The sequence below is a fragment of the Solanum dulcamara genome, chromosome 5, assembly GCF_947179165.1.
Source record: "Solanum dulcamara chromosome 5, daSolDulc1.2, whole genome shotgun sequence".
Lineage (NCBI taxonomy): Eukaryota > Viridiplantae > Streptophyta > Magnoliopsida > Solanales > Solanaceae > Solanum > Solanum dulcamara.
This window is the reverse complement of record NC_077241.1, coordinates 66494091-66507607: the sequence shown is the minus strand read 5'-3', so window position 1 is coordinate 66507607 and position 13517 is coordinate 66494091. Positions and strand designations below refer to the sequence as shown.

Here is a 13517-nt window from a genome sequence, read left to right as displayed (position 1 = left end):
TCTAATAAAATATCCTGGCAATTTAAGAAATTGGCTATGTATTAAGCCTATATAAAATCATTCACCTTATTAGTGTATTATAAGTTAAAAAATTGAAAAGATATTGCTCAGATCAGGCTAATTAAATGGAGGATTGAAAATGTAGGACACTACTTTCTTTGAGATGCAACATGAAAGAAAATAAAGATAGAAATTACAATTGGGATTCTTCAATTCTTTGCATGGCAATGAAAGGTTATACTTAATATTTCTTTTGAAAGGTATGTGACTCATCTAGGATTTCCAATGGATGTTGCATCAACCATACCATTTCAAACAATATACCAATTCTTTGATGGGAAAAAGCAAGAAGGAGACATTTTTGGCTTCCTCAACTTGCTCAGACTATGGCGACTGCGTCGCGTTAGTAAATTCTTCTCAAGGTAATATTGACAATTATACTCAAGGTTGCATAAATTTCTCAATCTCAATATTGTTGTTAACCACTTCCTTTCTTCCAGACTAGAGAAGGACACTCAATCCAGCTACTTCTGGACAAGATTTTGTAAACTAGTTTGGGTAAGCACTTGTGTTTCTGAACTATCAATTATGTTAGCTTTATCATGTAGGCATAGAAGTTTTTTTCTTCAACTTATGGCTATAATTCTGTCAATAGGTGACCTTATTCGCGGTGCATTCCTCTGGTTGTTTCTATTACTGGCTAGCAACACATTATCATACAGCAGAAAATACCTGGATTGGATCAAATGTTACTAATTTCCAAGAAAGAAGTGTCTCTCTAGGGTACACATATTCCATGTATTGGTCTTTTGTTACCCTCACCACAGTAGGTTATGGCGATCTTTGTGCACATAATACAGGGGAGAAGGTTTTCTCCATCTTCTACATGCTTTTCAACATTGGCCTCACTGCTTACTTAATTGGCAACATGACCAATCTTATTGTCCATAGTGTTGATAGAACCTTCGCGATGGTAATGACTCCTTATTTATGCATTCTGTAGTTCAAGTCTTAGTTAAGAAAACACGTTTAGAAATGATACAATATGATAGTTAAAATGCAGAGAGACGCCATGATTGAGACACTGCGATATGCAAGCAAGAAGAGACTTCCAGAAGGCATAAAAGAGCAAATGCTAGCACATTTAACATTCAGATTCAAGACTGCAGAATTACATCAAGAGGAAGTACTAGAAGACTTCCCTAAGGCAATAAGATGTAGTATTGCACAGCATCTTTTCCATACAACCCTTGAAAATACCTATCCTTTTAAAGGGGTTTCCGAAGACTTCTTAGTCCAATTGGTAATGTTCTCTTACCTCGCGTACTAAACATTAAGATGTTTAACAATATATATGTGTTGTTAACAGAAGATGAAACAAAATATATATCAACAATGATCTGCATAAGCAATAATCCTGTTTCCATTCAATTAACTTAAACTATCATGTCCTTTTGCTCATTTCACCTTACAGGTTTCGGAGATAAAAGCAGAATACTTTCCACCAAAAGTTGACATTGTTATTCAAAATGAGATACCAACAGATTTCTACATCATTGTCTCCGGAGCTGTGGTATGTGCAATTCCCGTCAATAACGTTTGCCCTCACTATTCTTGCACTGTTAACTCTTCAGTGATTGAAAACTGCAGGAAGTAGTTACATACAAGAATGGAACAGAACAGGTTAGTTATCCCACTTCTCAGATTATTTAATGCTAATCCTAATTTTAACTATACTAACAAGTTTACTTTCTCAGATTGTCAAATTCAAACCAATCACATTTCTTACATATATTGATATTTAACAAGAGACTACAGAACCTTTATATTAGTTTAAACAACAAACTTCAGAGATTAAACGCGACAAAAGGCTTAAGTAGGATTTATGAACATTACAAATTGTATAATAGAGGGGATGGAATGATATAGTCTATAAGATATTTAAACTACACATTAAGGTTGATCTAGCTAGGAGAAATTCTCAACTCGAGGAAATAAATAATCACAAACAAATAGCATGTAGAGTCTGTTTTATTTACCAAAGTTGTTTGAAACTCAAAACTCATGCCATACATTGAGAATTTTTTGTGCCATATATAGTATGAAAATCTTATGTGAAAAACACAATTTATCGGAGAATTCTTTTCTTAGAAGTTTCTACTTTCTGCTGAACAGTTCCTGTCAAAACTGGAATCCTCAGAATTGTTTGGGGAAATAGGTGTTATCTTTAATATGCCCCAACCTTTCACCGTGAGAAGTAAGAGACTTTCTCAGGTTGTTCGAATCAGCCATCATCATTTCAAGCAACTGGTGCAGCCCCTTAACGCAGATGGAAAGATAATCGTTGCTAACTTTCTACAGGTATTTGTAGTGGATTTTAGATGACAGCTCAACAGATTAGCTCTCATATTATTTATTTCTATAATCATACTAACATCATGGTCTTGTGACATAATATAATCAGCATTTTGAAGGAATGGAAGAGCTACAAGAGATACCACTCATATCGGAGCTGCTCAGTGACCTAAATAGTGAGGTAATCCTTTGACATAAACTAGAAAAAGCAATGGCATTAAACTGAGTACGCTGTTGAACCTGGCTTGATTATTTATTCTCCCTCGATTTCAATTTTTGAGTCATAGTTTGACTGGGCACAAAGTTCAAGAATTGTGGTCTTAAACATGTCATGAGATTTCTGTGCATTGCCTCTGGTAATCAAACTTACTGGAGTTACAAAAGCTCAAGGTTAATGAGAAAAGCTAGTCCTCACTCATATTCTAGCAAATGAACTCCATTATAATAGCAATCACTTTCTAGATTTGTCAAACTCGCTAAATTGAAGGCCTATTGAAGTGTGATATATGAATGAAAGTTTACAAATATCTTTTTTTCTTCCAATAAGTGATTATCTATCTAAGTAATAAACGGTGGATGAACCTCATTACACATGTATCTGGGAAATGTTTTAACAGATTCCAAAATGAGCAGATATATTTACTTTTCCCTTCTCAAGACTCCTCAAGAGCTCCATCATCTAAAGGTTTTTGTCAACAAAGCAGCAGACCAAAAAAAAAAACAGTCCGATACTCTAGAAACATGAGTTTGTACGACAAAACTTATTTTCCAGGAAAAAAATTTCAATGAGATGGTCATTTTCTTGTGTTCCGCCACTAGAAAAAGTTTTCCAAGGGTGAATATGATTACCTCACTTATCGGCGTAAGTCATTTTTCTTGTAACTATCTTTAACTTCATTTTCCTATTTTCCTTACTATAGGAAAACATTTTCCATCACTTACGGGAACAACCTCTCTACCTCCACGAGGTAGTGGTAAGCTCTGCGTACATCATACAAGCCCACTTATGGGATTCCACTGTACAAGTTGTTGTTGTTGTTGTTGTACCTCACTTACGGGCAAAAGTCATTTTCCTTACAACTATCTTAACTTTTAACTTCATATTACATTGCTCCAACTAATCCTTAAGACATAATTAGTAAAATCTATACTTTAATACTCAAATGTTTCATCAAAACACTCTCCAATTTGCTAATACTTTCTATTGAACTTTAAAATATGTAATCGAATGGAAGATCTTATTTTATTCCAATAGGTGAGCAGTGAATAAATACATTAGGTGATAACTAAGGAAATAAATTAAGAGTGATTCCTATGACACTCCCCCTCAAGCTGGAGCATATATATTGATCATGCCCAGCCTGTTACAAAGATAATCAACTCGAGTTCCATTCAACGTCTTTGTGAGCAAATCAGCTACTTGCTCTCCTGTCTTCACGTAGCCAGTGGAAATCAAGTTTTCCTGAATCTTCTCACGAATAAAATGACTGTCAACCTCAATATGTTTAGTTCTTTCATGATACACCGTATTTGAGGCAATATGTAGAGTAACTTGATTATCACATCAAAGTTTTGCTAGTGTATGATGTTCCAACCCAATTTCAGTTAGAAGATAATGTATCCACATAATCTTGCACTTAGACTGCGACATAGCTCTGTACTCAGATTCTGCATTGGATCAAGATATAGCACTTTGCTTCTTACTCCTTCATGAAACTAGGTTCCCTCCAACAAGGACACAATAGCATGTAGTCGATCTCCTGTCAATTTTGGATCCAACATAGTCAGCATCTGCAAAACACTCAATACGAGTATGACCGTGATTTCTATACATTATCCCAAGTCTAGGGGCTCCTTTTAAGTAACATAGAATCTGTTCCAAAGCTGCCCAGTGTTTGACTGTAGGCGAGGACATAAACTGGCTAACAACACTTACTGCAAAAGCAATGTCTGGATGAGTCACAACGAGGTAGTTTAACTTCCCAACTAACCTCTTGTATCTCTCGGGATCATCAAAGGGGTCACATTCATCTTTCATAAGTTGTACATTGGGAACCATTGGAGTACTGTAATGTTTAGCTGCCAACTTTCCAGCGTCTGCAAGAAGATCAAGGATAATCACTTCAACTGACCCAAGTCTTTCGTATGAAACCTAGTGTGCAGGAAAGATTTGAGGGAAGATATCCTCGCATAATCACTTTCTGTGATGACAATGTCATCAATAAACACAACCAACAGGATAGTGCCAACTGTTGATTGTTGGTAAAAGACTAAGTGATCACATTTGCTCATTTTTATCCCAAACTCCAAGACTACCTCTCTAAACTTCCCAAACCAAGCTCGGGGACTCTGTTTCAATCCATACAAGGACTTCTTCAAATAACAGACTTTCCCATACTCCCCCTAAGCAACAAAACCAGGTAGTTGATCCATACATACTTCCTCTTAAAGATCACCATGAAAGAGTGCATTTTTGATATCCAACTGCTGTAAAGGCCAATTCTCAGAAGCAGCTAGAGAAATGAACAAGTGGTTGGAAGTAAGTTTGGCAACATAATAGAAGGTGTCTGAATAATCCACCCCATAAGTCTAAGCATACCCTTTAGTTACAAGCCTGGCCTTAAGTCTTGCCACAGAATCATCTGAATTAACATTAACTGTGAACACCTATTTACATCTCACTGGTTTATTTTCGCTAGGTAAATCCAACAAATCTCACATGTGATTTTCTTCGAAGGCATGTATTTCCTCAAGCATCGCATCATACCATCCAAGATGATTCAAAGCTTCGTTCACTGTTTTAGGTACAAAGAAGCAACCAAGGACCTTGACATAGAGGATAAGCGGTCATAGAAAACAAAATTAGCAATGGAATACATGGATTGACAAGTCATTTTACCTTTGCGAAGAGAAATAGGGAGATCAAGATCATCTGAAGGATCGGATGAAGAAAGATTTGATAACAAAGGAACTAGTGCAGAACATGTATCATCGATCTTTCGTCTCCTTGAATAAACTTGATTAATTGGAGGTCTTGCCGGAGCAGAAGTTGTAGGCTCAATTGTCAATTGGTGTTCAATAGAGGAACTAAGAGATTGAAGAACATCATCTGATTGTTCTGTCACAACACGAGTAACCTGATAAACTAACCATTCATCTTCCTCCCCCTGAGTTGTAGTAGAAATGGGAGGTGCATTGAATAATGGTGTAGTCTCTGAAAATACCACATCATTCGACACCAAATATTTACCAAGCTCAGTAGAATTAGACCGATACCCCTTCTGAAGGCGAGAATTATCACGCCCCGAGAGGGTACCCTAAACGTGACCGGCACTCGAAAACCATTGTTGGTCCCCAAGTGAACCACTTGGTCCAATCACACATCCATTCAATATCAATCAACCATCGGAAGTTTAAAATAAAGAAATAATTTAGTGGGCAACTCAAATCATCAATCTAACTCAAAGAATAAAGGCCATGGGCCAACAAATCGAACTCCAAATCTATGTCGTTAAAAATAGTTTGACAAGAATAATTCAAGGAAAGAAACTACTCAATCGACCCATCACTATCTAGTCTATGAAGCTTCTATCACTACTATCTAACTGGTGCCAATGACATATTCATGGCTACCTCAAATCAGAATAAAAAGGGCTAACTTGACGCATGAATAACATAAGCGGCGTCCTCCGAATGTAGGAAAGGACTCACTAATATGCTGAGTGTGTATAGATCCTCAATGGTGCTCCTATTGACGATCTCTTAAACCTGTCTCTGCATCATGAAATGATGAAGGTCCAAATGGACGTCAGTACATGGAATGTACGAGTATGTAATATGGTAGAATGAAACATACCTCAAGGAAGAATAACGTTGGTTCAAATATCTCAAATCAGAAGGATAAGAGAGACTCAATCAAAGTGTCATAAGTCTAAAGTAAGAATACATTTTTAGACAAAGACCAATCATATATCATACAATCTAATCCAATCATGTACAATACAGTTCAATCAAATCATCTACAATTCAATCCCATCCAATCATGTATCATCCTATCCAATTCAATCCAATCATATACAATCGGCTCAATCCAATTATATACAATCCTATCTAATCCAATCATACACAATCCGATCCAATCCAATCACATACCATTCTATTCAATCCAATCACATATTATCTAATCCAATCCATCACATATCACCTAATCCGATCTAATCATACATAATTCAATCACATCTCATCCAATTCAATCCAATCATGTATATTCCGATTCAATCCAATCCAATCAACTCCACCATAAAGTCAAACGACTCAATTCAATAGCTATGCAAATTAAATTATGCAAGGTTTTACAATTCAACTCAATCATCCACAATCACAATCAAACCAATCATATCAAGCACAATTCATTCAATTGGGAGTTTTTCTAACCGACAACTATCACTATATGAGCGAGTGATAGTACAACAAGCCGACGTTGTTGCCACGTCCGTTCATACCTTGCCAGGGTAAGAACGAATCAACAATCATGGATCCATAACCAATCAAGTCCTATCATGTCAGGACAATAATTTAGGAAGCATCCGACTTTAACGGTTTAATCCTCTCCTACGTTTGGCGACGTAGTTTATTGGTTCAGGTATGAACTATACTCTTACCCAATTCGGTGCTCGATACTCCTCCCAAGACTCAATATGCTCATATCTATCAAGTGAGTAAAATATTCAAAATACTCATTTAGTCTCATTTGACTCTTTCAAATCAACTCATTTAGTCTCATTGGACTCTTTTCAAAACTCAAATCAAATCTGGCCTCATTGGACCTTCTTTCAAATTGACTCATCTCAAATCATCAAACTCTTCTCTTTAAAATTAGTACAATCCCAACTCAATCTCAAAAATCGACATTTTAAAGTTAAAATGCTCAACTCATTTATACTCAAAATACTCATGTTCAAAAATGAGAATTTAAGAGACTTTTTCAAACTCAATTTATGCTTAAAACTCTTTCTAAATCAAAGATGAAAATAATCACCCTTTAAACTCAAAATAGTGTATAAATAGTTTATGCAAAATTGTTCACAAATCATTTATTTAAAACTCCTTCTCAAAAGATCATTTATTTTCAAAATGTTCATAAAACTCCAATCAAATCAAATTATTCAAATCACATATCACATAATCACATTAGACTCCAATCCACTTCACCTCAAGCATCATCATCAACATACCTCTTCATCAATCATTCTACATATGTTTAAAGATAACCATCACTCACATCATCATCAAACATCACCATTTACATCATCATCAAACATCACCATTCACATCATCATCAAACATCGTTATTCACATCATTGTCAAAACATCATCATTCACATCATTATCAAACATCTTGCTCCAAAATTCTTATTTAATTCTATATTCCATTTATAGAAACAAAAGTGACATTCTAGCTCTACCAATGTTTCATTTCTTTTTATGCCATTCACATTCATAACTATCCCAATTCTCATATAACTCAAAATTAATTTCATCAAACTCATGTAAAAGAATACCTCATTTCACTATGAAAATAATATTGTTTTTATTATACATAAAAACCATCAATCTCATCCTCAAGATAAATTATGACCAAAAAGAAATCTCATCTTGGGTTCATGTGAATGAATACATGAATTCATACTCTCAACAAAGTCAACTCAAGAACATCATTAACACATTTTAGTAATATTCTATAGTTTAGGAAATTTCAAGAAAACCTTCATAGGAGGTTCAAATCTTTCACAACTTCTATCCAACACATCTATGGGCATATGGAAGAACTCAATCCATATTTTAGGTTAGCCTTACATACCTGAAAATGAAGAACATCCCACCGAAAACCAAAGACATGATTTGAAGATCTTGAATCCTTGAGCTTTTGAGAGGATTTCTTGTTGGAGATGTTTGGAAGAGAAGAGGGGATGAAGATTAGGGTTTTTGGGAGGTGAGGGGACTGAAAAAAATGATCCCAAAATGTTCTATGTTAGGGTATATATGTTTAGGGAAAATGTCCAAGTTGCCCCTCTTCAAAATCTGGAAAACTGGGCAAAAATCTTGCTGGCGCTATAGTGGCGCATCGCGCCCTTGCAGCGCCAAGCCTAAATTTTCTGGGTTCTGGAAAATGGGCTTAAAAACCCTGCATATCTAATAGTGGTGCGTCGCACCAAGGACCAAACTGCTGAGGCTTATTTCTGGCGCTATAGAGGCTTATTAAGTCTAATGGAGAATACCATTTTGTCTCATGTAGGACTGGAATAATTTTGACATATATTCTTTAGCATTATCACTCCTTAGAATACGCACCGAAGTATTGAACTAAGTTTTAACTTTAGCACAAAAGGCACAAAAGTGAGTAAACACTTGAGAATGACTCTTTATAAAATAAATCCAAGTCATTCGAGAGAAATCATCCACAAATGTAACAAAATACTGATGTCCAGTTTTGGAAACAACAGGACATGGTCCCCAAACATCAAAATGAACTAACTCAAAAATCGACTCTGCACGCTTATTAATCCTTGTATTTGTTGAGGTACGATGGTGTTTGGAAAATTGACATGACTCACAATCCAGTGAAGAAATATTCTGAAACTAGGGCAGAGCTTCTTGGACATAGGCAAAGAAGGATGTCCCAATCGACAATATGCCTCAAATGGAGACACAACACTGGAGTATGCAGTAAGTCGAGGCTCCCAATATTCATCAAGAATGTAAAGACTATCAAATCAATATCTTTTACCAATAACTTTATTCGTCTTTAGATCACGAAATAAACAAAAATAAAAAAAGAACGAGATATAACAGTTCAGGTCTTTAGTAAGCTTACTAACAAACATCAAATTGAAGGCTAACTTTGGTAGACCTAATACAGATGACAAGGTAATAGAGGAGGTTGGTTTTACAGTCCCAGATCCTATAATGTTACAGATTGAACCATCAACAACTATCACTGGAGAGAGTGCTCCATGTGATCGAAATTTAGAATATATATCAAGATTATCTGTCATGTGATCTGCGGCACCTGAATCGATCACCCATTTATTCAAAGAGGATATAAGACATGTTTTTCCTGAATCAACAAGGGTATTAACTGAAATAGATTCCTTTTGTAATTTTTGATATTGCGAGAATTTTGCAAACTCTTCCGCCGAAACCAAAATTCTTTTATCCGAAGACATAGGAGCCATAATTTCAGACATTTTCTTCAAATATTTAAGTAGCAGAGGAACTCATCAACAACAATTATAACCAGAAGCATGTACATGACCCCACAAACACAGATGAACAAAGTCTAAAATAATTTAATCAACCAAGAAACCAGTTGTCGACCCAAAGTAAAGGAATTGAGTACTTGACCAGTAGGCTAGAGCAAGCAGTGAACAATCAAATACCCAAACAAGTTATTGGACTGATGTAGAAGCTAGCAGCCACAAAACCACAAGCCATAAACCAGATTTAGTGTCGCAGAACAGAAACGAACCTGGAGGTGATGAACACACTTTCCAAGTTGTATTTTAACACCAAATCAAACTTAAAATTCGCCAAAAAAGATGAGCCAACGCCAGAAATTCAAAGCCCAATCAATTCAGCCAGAACACGTCCCTATAAGCTCTGATACCATGTAATCAAATGGAAGATCTTATTTTATTCCAATAGGTGAGCAGTGAATAAATATAATATATTAGGTGCTAACTAAGGAAATAAATTAAGAGTGATTCCTATGAATCTGCAGCGATTCCTATAAATCTACTGCCTAATTATAACTATGTATATTACTAAGATTTAAGTCTAGATACATTCTATAACAAAATACATTTAGAAATATCTTCCTACAAAATGGGCTTCCATGAAAAATGACTTGTAACAAACAAATGTCAACTTCTTTTTATTTCTTTGATCCAAAAAAATAGGGAAAAAGATACTCCTCGAAAAGTTTGATGCCAATACATCAATAATGACTTCTAAATCGAATTAGCAATCATGACAACCGCGTACACTCAAGATAACACCAACTCCTCATTTCGTGATTCTGCCCCTTATTAATTCAGCACATAATGATTGTACAAGGGGAGAAGAGTTTCTATGGAAATCAACTGTAAAAGCTGCCACCACCCTGTTGTGGTTGGTGGGCAGCAGCTGAAGGACATCAAGCGTCCAGCCAATCAGAGGAGACTAGGTTGTTTCATCCATACATCAAATATTATCCTTAGGATATGAAATAACTTAATTCTTCACATCATTCTTCAACGAAAAAGGTGTGTGTGCTCAAAAGAAAGAACAACTTCCTCAAGGCAGTAAGGGACCTAATCGAGCTACTTTTGAAGAATAGTTTTAGGTTGTTGCTTTGTTGTAATGTTGAGTGTATTGTTCTAAATATTGTAATATCAGTTCCTACACTATAAAGAAATATTGATCATCTTTCCTTGTATTCGTTTTGTATCAAGTTCATGGATAGAGTTAGCTTTGAAGTGGTTTCTAAAGTCTATGTCAACTAGAGATAGTTGAGGTAATGGTCAATAGTTATTGCTTAGTTGGTGGCTAAAGTTAGCCGTGGTGTTTTGTTGAAGTCTGCACTAACTAGAGGTAGTTTGTACAGTGGGCAATAGGGGTATTGCTTAGGCTCAAAGTCTTGTAATAGAGGTATTGCAAGCCAAGGAGTGGAGAGGGTTAGTGTCTAGTTACAATAAGTTGTAATAGACTACTTTGCTCTTGCATCTTAGTGGAATTGGTTGTGAAATCCTGTGTGAAAGTTTGTGGTTTTTCTCCCCCGAGCAAGGAGGTTTTCATGTAAACATTGTGTGTCATTGTACCTTCTACACCTAACTTGAGCATTCTGTTAACTGATTGTGTCAAGGGATCTAGTCCCCTGACTCGTGTGGTGGACGCATATATTTCATCACGACTTAAACACCCAAAGCTTCAAGCCAACTTAAAGAATATTATGTTATTTGGTTATAATGATTTCTTTGAAGATAAGTTTTTGATTTTTGTTTTCTTCTCACAATTTTGTTTATTTATTTTTCAAGTGAAATGTAAGTTCAAACACAACTTCAACTTTCAATTTTTTTTTTCAACTTCAAATTTAAATACTACTTTTTTCAAGTATCACTCAATTAAAGTTGTTAAAAGTCCAATTAAGGAAAGGAACAGCTAGACTAGAATTTGCGTGAAATGTGAGCAAATATTAACATAGAGTACTCTTCAAAATTCCATTTATGGCATACATCCGGTATGATCTAATTGAGGTGTGTCATCCAGTAATATGCAACTGGACTTCTCACTTCATTTTTAGCATTGTACAAAGAAATCCAACCAAATGCATTTCCTGGTTTTACATGTTTCTTGGACATGAAGGAGCATCGATGGTTACTTCATACATTGACCTTGCATCTCCAACATTGGTCACTTCTATGGTGTAACGAACAATTCCCTTTGTGTAGTTGATTTGCCCAGCATAGTGAAATTCAGTCGCCCAGCATCAGCTAACTTGTTTGCACAAGTGAAATTCAGTCTTTGTACAATGGATTGACATTTTACAATGTATGGGATCACAGCATCAGCTTTGTGATCCCATACATTTTATCTTCTTCCTAATTGACATTTTATGGCTTAGACTATAAATAACATTAATCCTGTATCAAATGGAGGGAAGTTATATATGTGTCGATAAGACCTGGAAATTCTACATAAAAATTTGCGCAAAGTCATAGTGTATACTTATATACTAGATATCTACACGTTAAACGAGTCCATGTAACATAGAGCTAATTAAATTGGGATATCGTGATGAATTGCAGAATGAATCGTTTCATTCCAATTTGTGGTAATGAGAAGCTAACCAACATTACTCATTCAAATGTGTCAAATAGGGCAATCTATCAGTGCACTACATTTTGAATGTGTTTGTAATCTTTGTTTTCTGTGTTTTATCAGAGCAATTTCTATGATGATTGCTTCAATATCTTGCAGGAGGGGTCAGTGAATAAGGGACAAAATCATGAAGGACCAAGCCAAGAAGGAACCAGTACGCTTATACTTCATCTACAACTGTTCCAATCAAGATTTAGTCTTTGACTCGTGAATTGCTTCTATTTTCCTTTTAGTTTTGCATGACTTAAGGAGGAGGTTGTGTAATGATTAGGGGTGCCAAAATCAAATCCAACCCGCCCAACTCAATCCATTTAAGTTTCAGTTGGTTATTGACCCGCCCATTCATTAGCTCAACCCATTTCAACTCATTAAAAATTGGCTTGATATGTAATCAGAATTGACTTATGAGAAATCTTATTAAAAGTTTATAATTTTTTTTCAATTTGATACGTTATATATAACCATAATAAAGAAAAATAATAATTTTATTAGGTACTAAAATAGTTTAAAAGAACAAATAAAATAATTAAGCTTAGTAAAAATTGGGTTAGGTTGGGTCTTGATCCGTTATATAATCCATTACCTAACCCATTTTGACCCAAACTAATTTGGATTGGATTGGATTGGGTCGGGTCTTGACCTAATTGTTGTCTTAACCCATTATGACCCGCCCAATTGCCACCCCCAGTAATGATACTTGTGGTTAGGAAATCCAAAAACATTTTACCATAAATTTTGTGCCTAATGCTGCACGAATTCCCGGATTGTCAGGCACACTCCCCACTAGGATTATAATACATGGACATCATCCACATGATAAACCAAATGAACGAGGAATTGCAGGAAAACTAATACATCTACCAGAGTCAGTTGAAGGTCTCCTAACAATATCAGGCAAGTAAAATTATAAGATTGGCATAAACTGGTGAAGCATTGATATTTAGCTTATACTTTCTACAGATACAATTCAATTCATTCTCTAATATGATATCAGATCATTGATAGAATTTTTACTATTAGATTTGGTGAAATGCAGAAAAAAAGTTTGGCAAAAGAGGAAGCATAATTCTCATGGCAGATGGCTCCCAACAGGAGGATTTGGGTGCTTTGCGAGAAAATGATCACTTGTATATAGTTTGAGGGGAAAATCCTCAAAGACATGTATGGATAAGTTAAAAAAAAGAGAAAAATATAGAAAACACCCCTCTACTTGACTAAATAAACTTAAATACACTACCGATCTT

General features: G+C 35.5%; 1 protein-coding gene across 1 annotated transcript; it reads left to right on the top strand.

Annotated features, from left to right (window-relative positions):
- Positions 1–264: 264 nt before the first annotated feature.
- On the top strand, positions 265–13413 carry LOC129889405 (potassium channel KAT3-like). Its single transcript, XM_055964689.1, has 11 exons — positions 265–422; positions 501–558; positions 656–973; positions 1064–1303; positions 1475–1573; positions 1651–1683; positions 2176–2361; positions 2465–2536; positions 12373–12424; positions 13024–13167; positions 13310–13413. Exons 1-11 carry the CDS (start codon positions 286–288, stop codon positions 13411–13413), a joined length of 1443 nt encoding a protein of 480 aa, XP_055820664.1. The 5' UTR covers positions 265–285.
- The last annotated feature ends 104 nt before the right edge of the window (positions 13414–13517 follow it).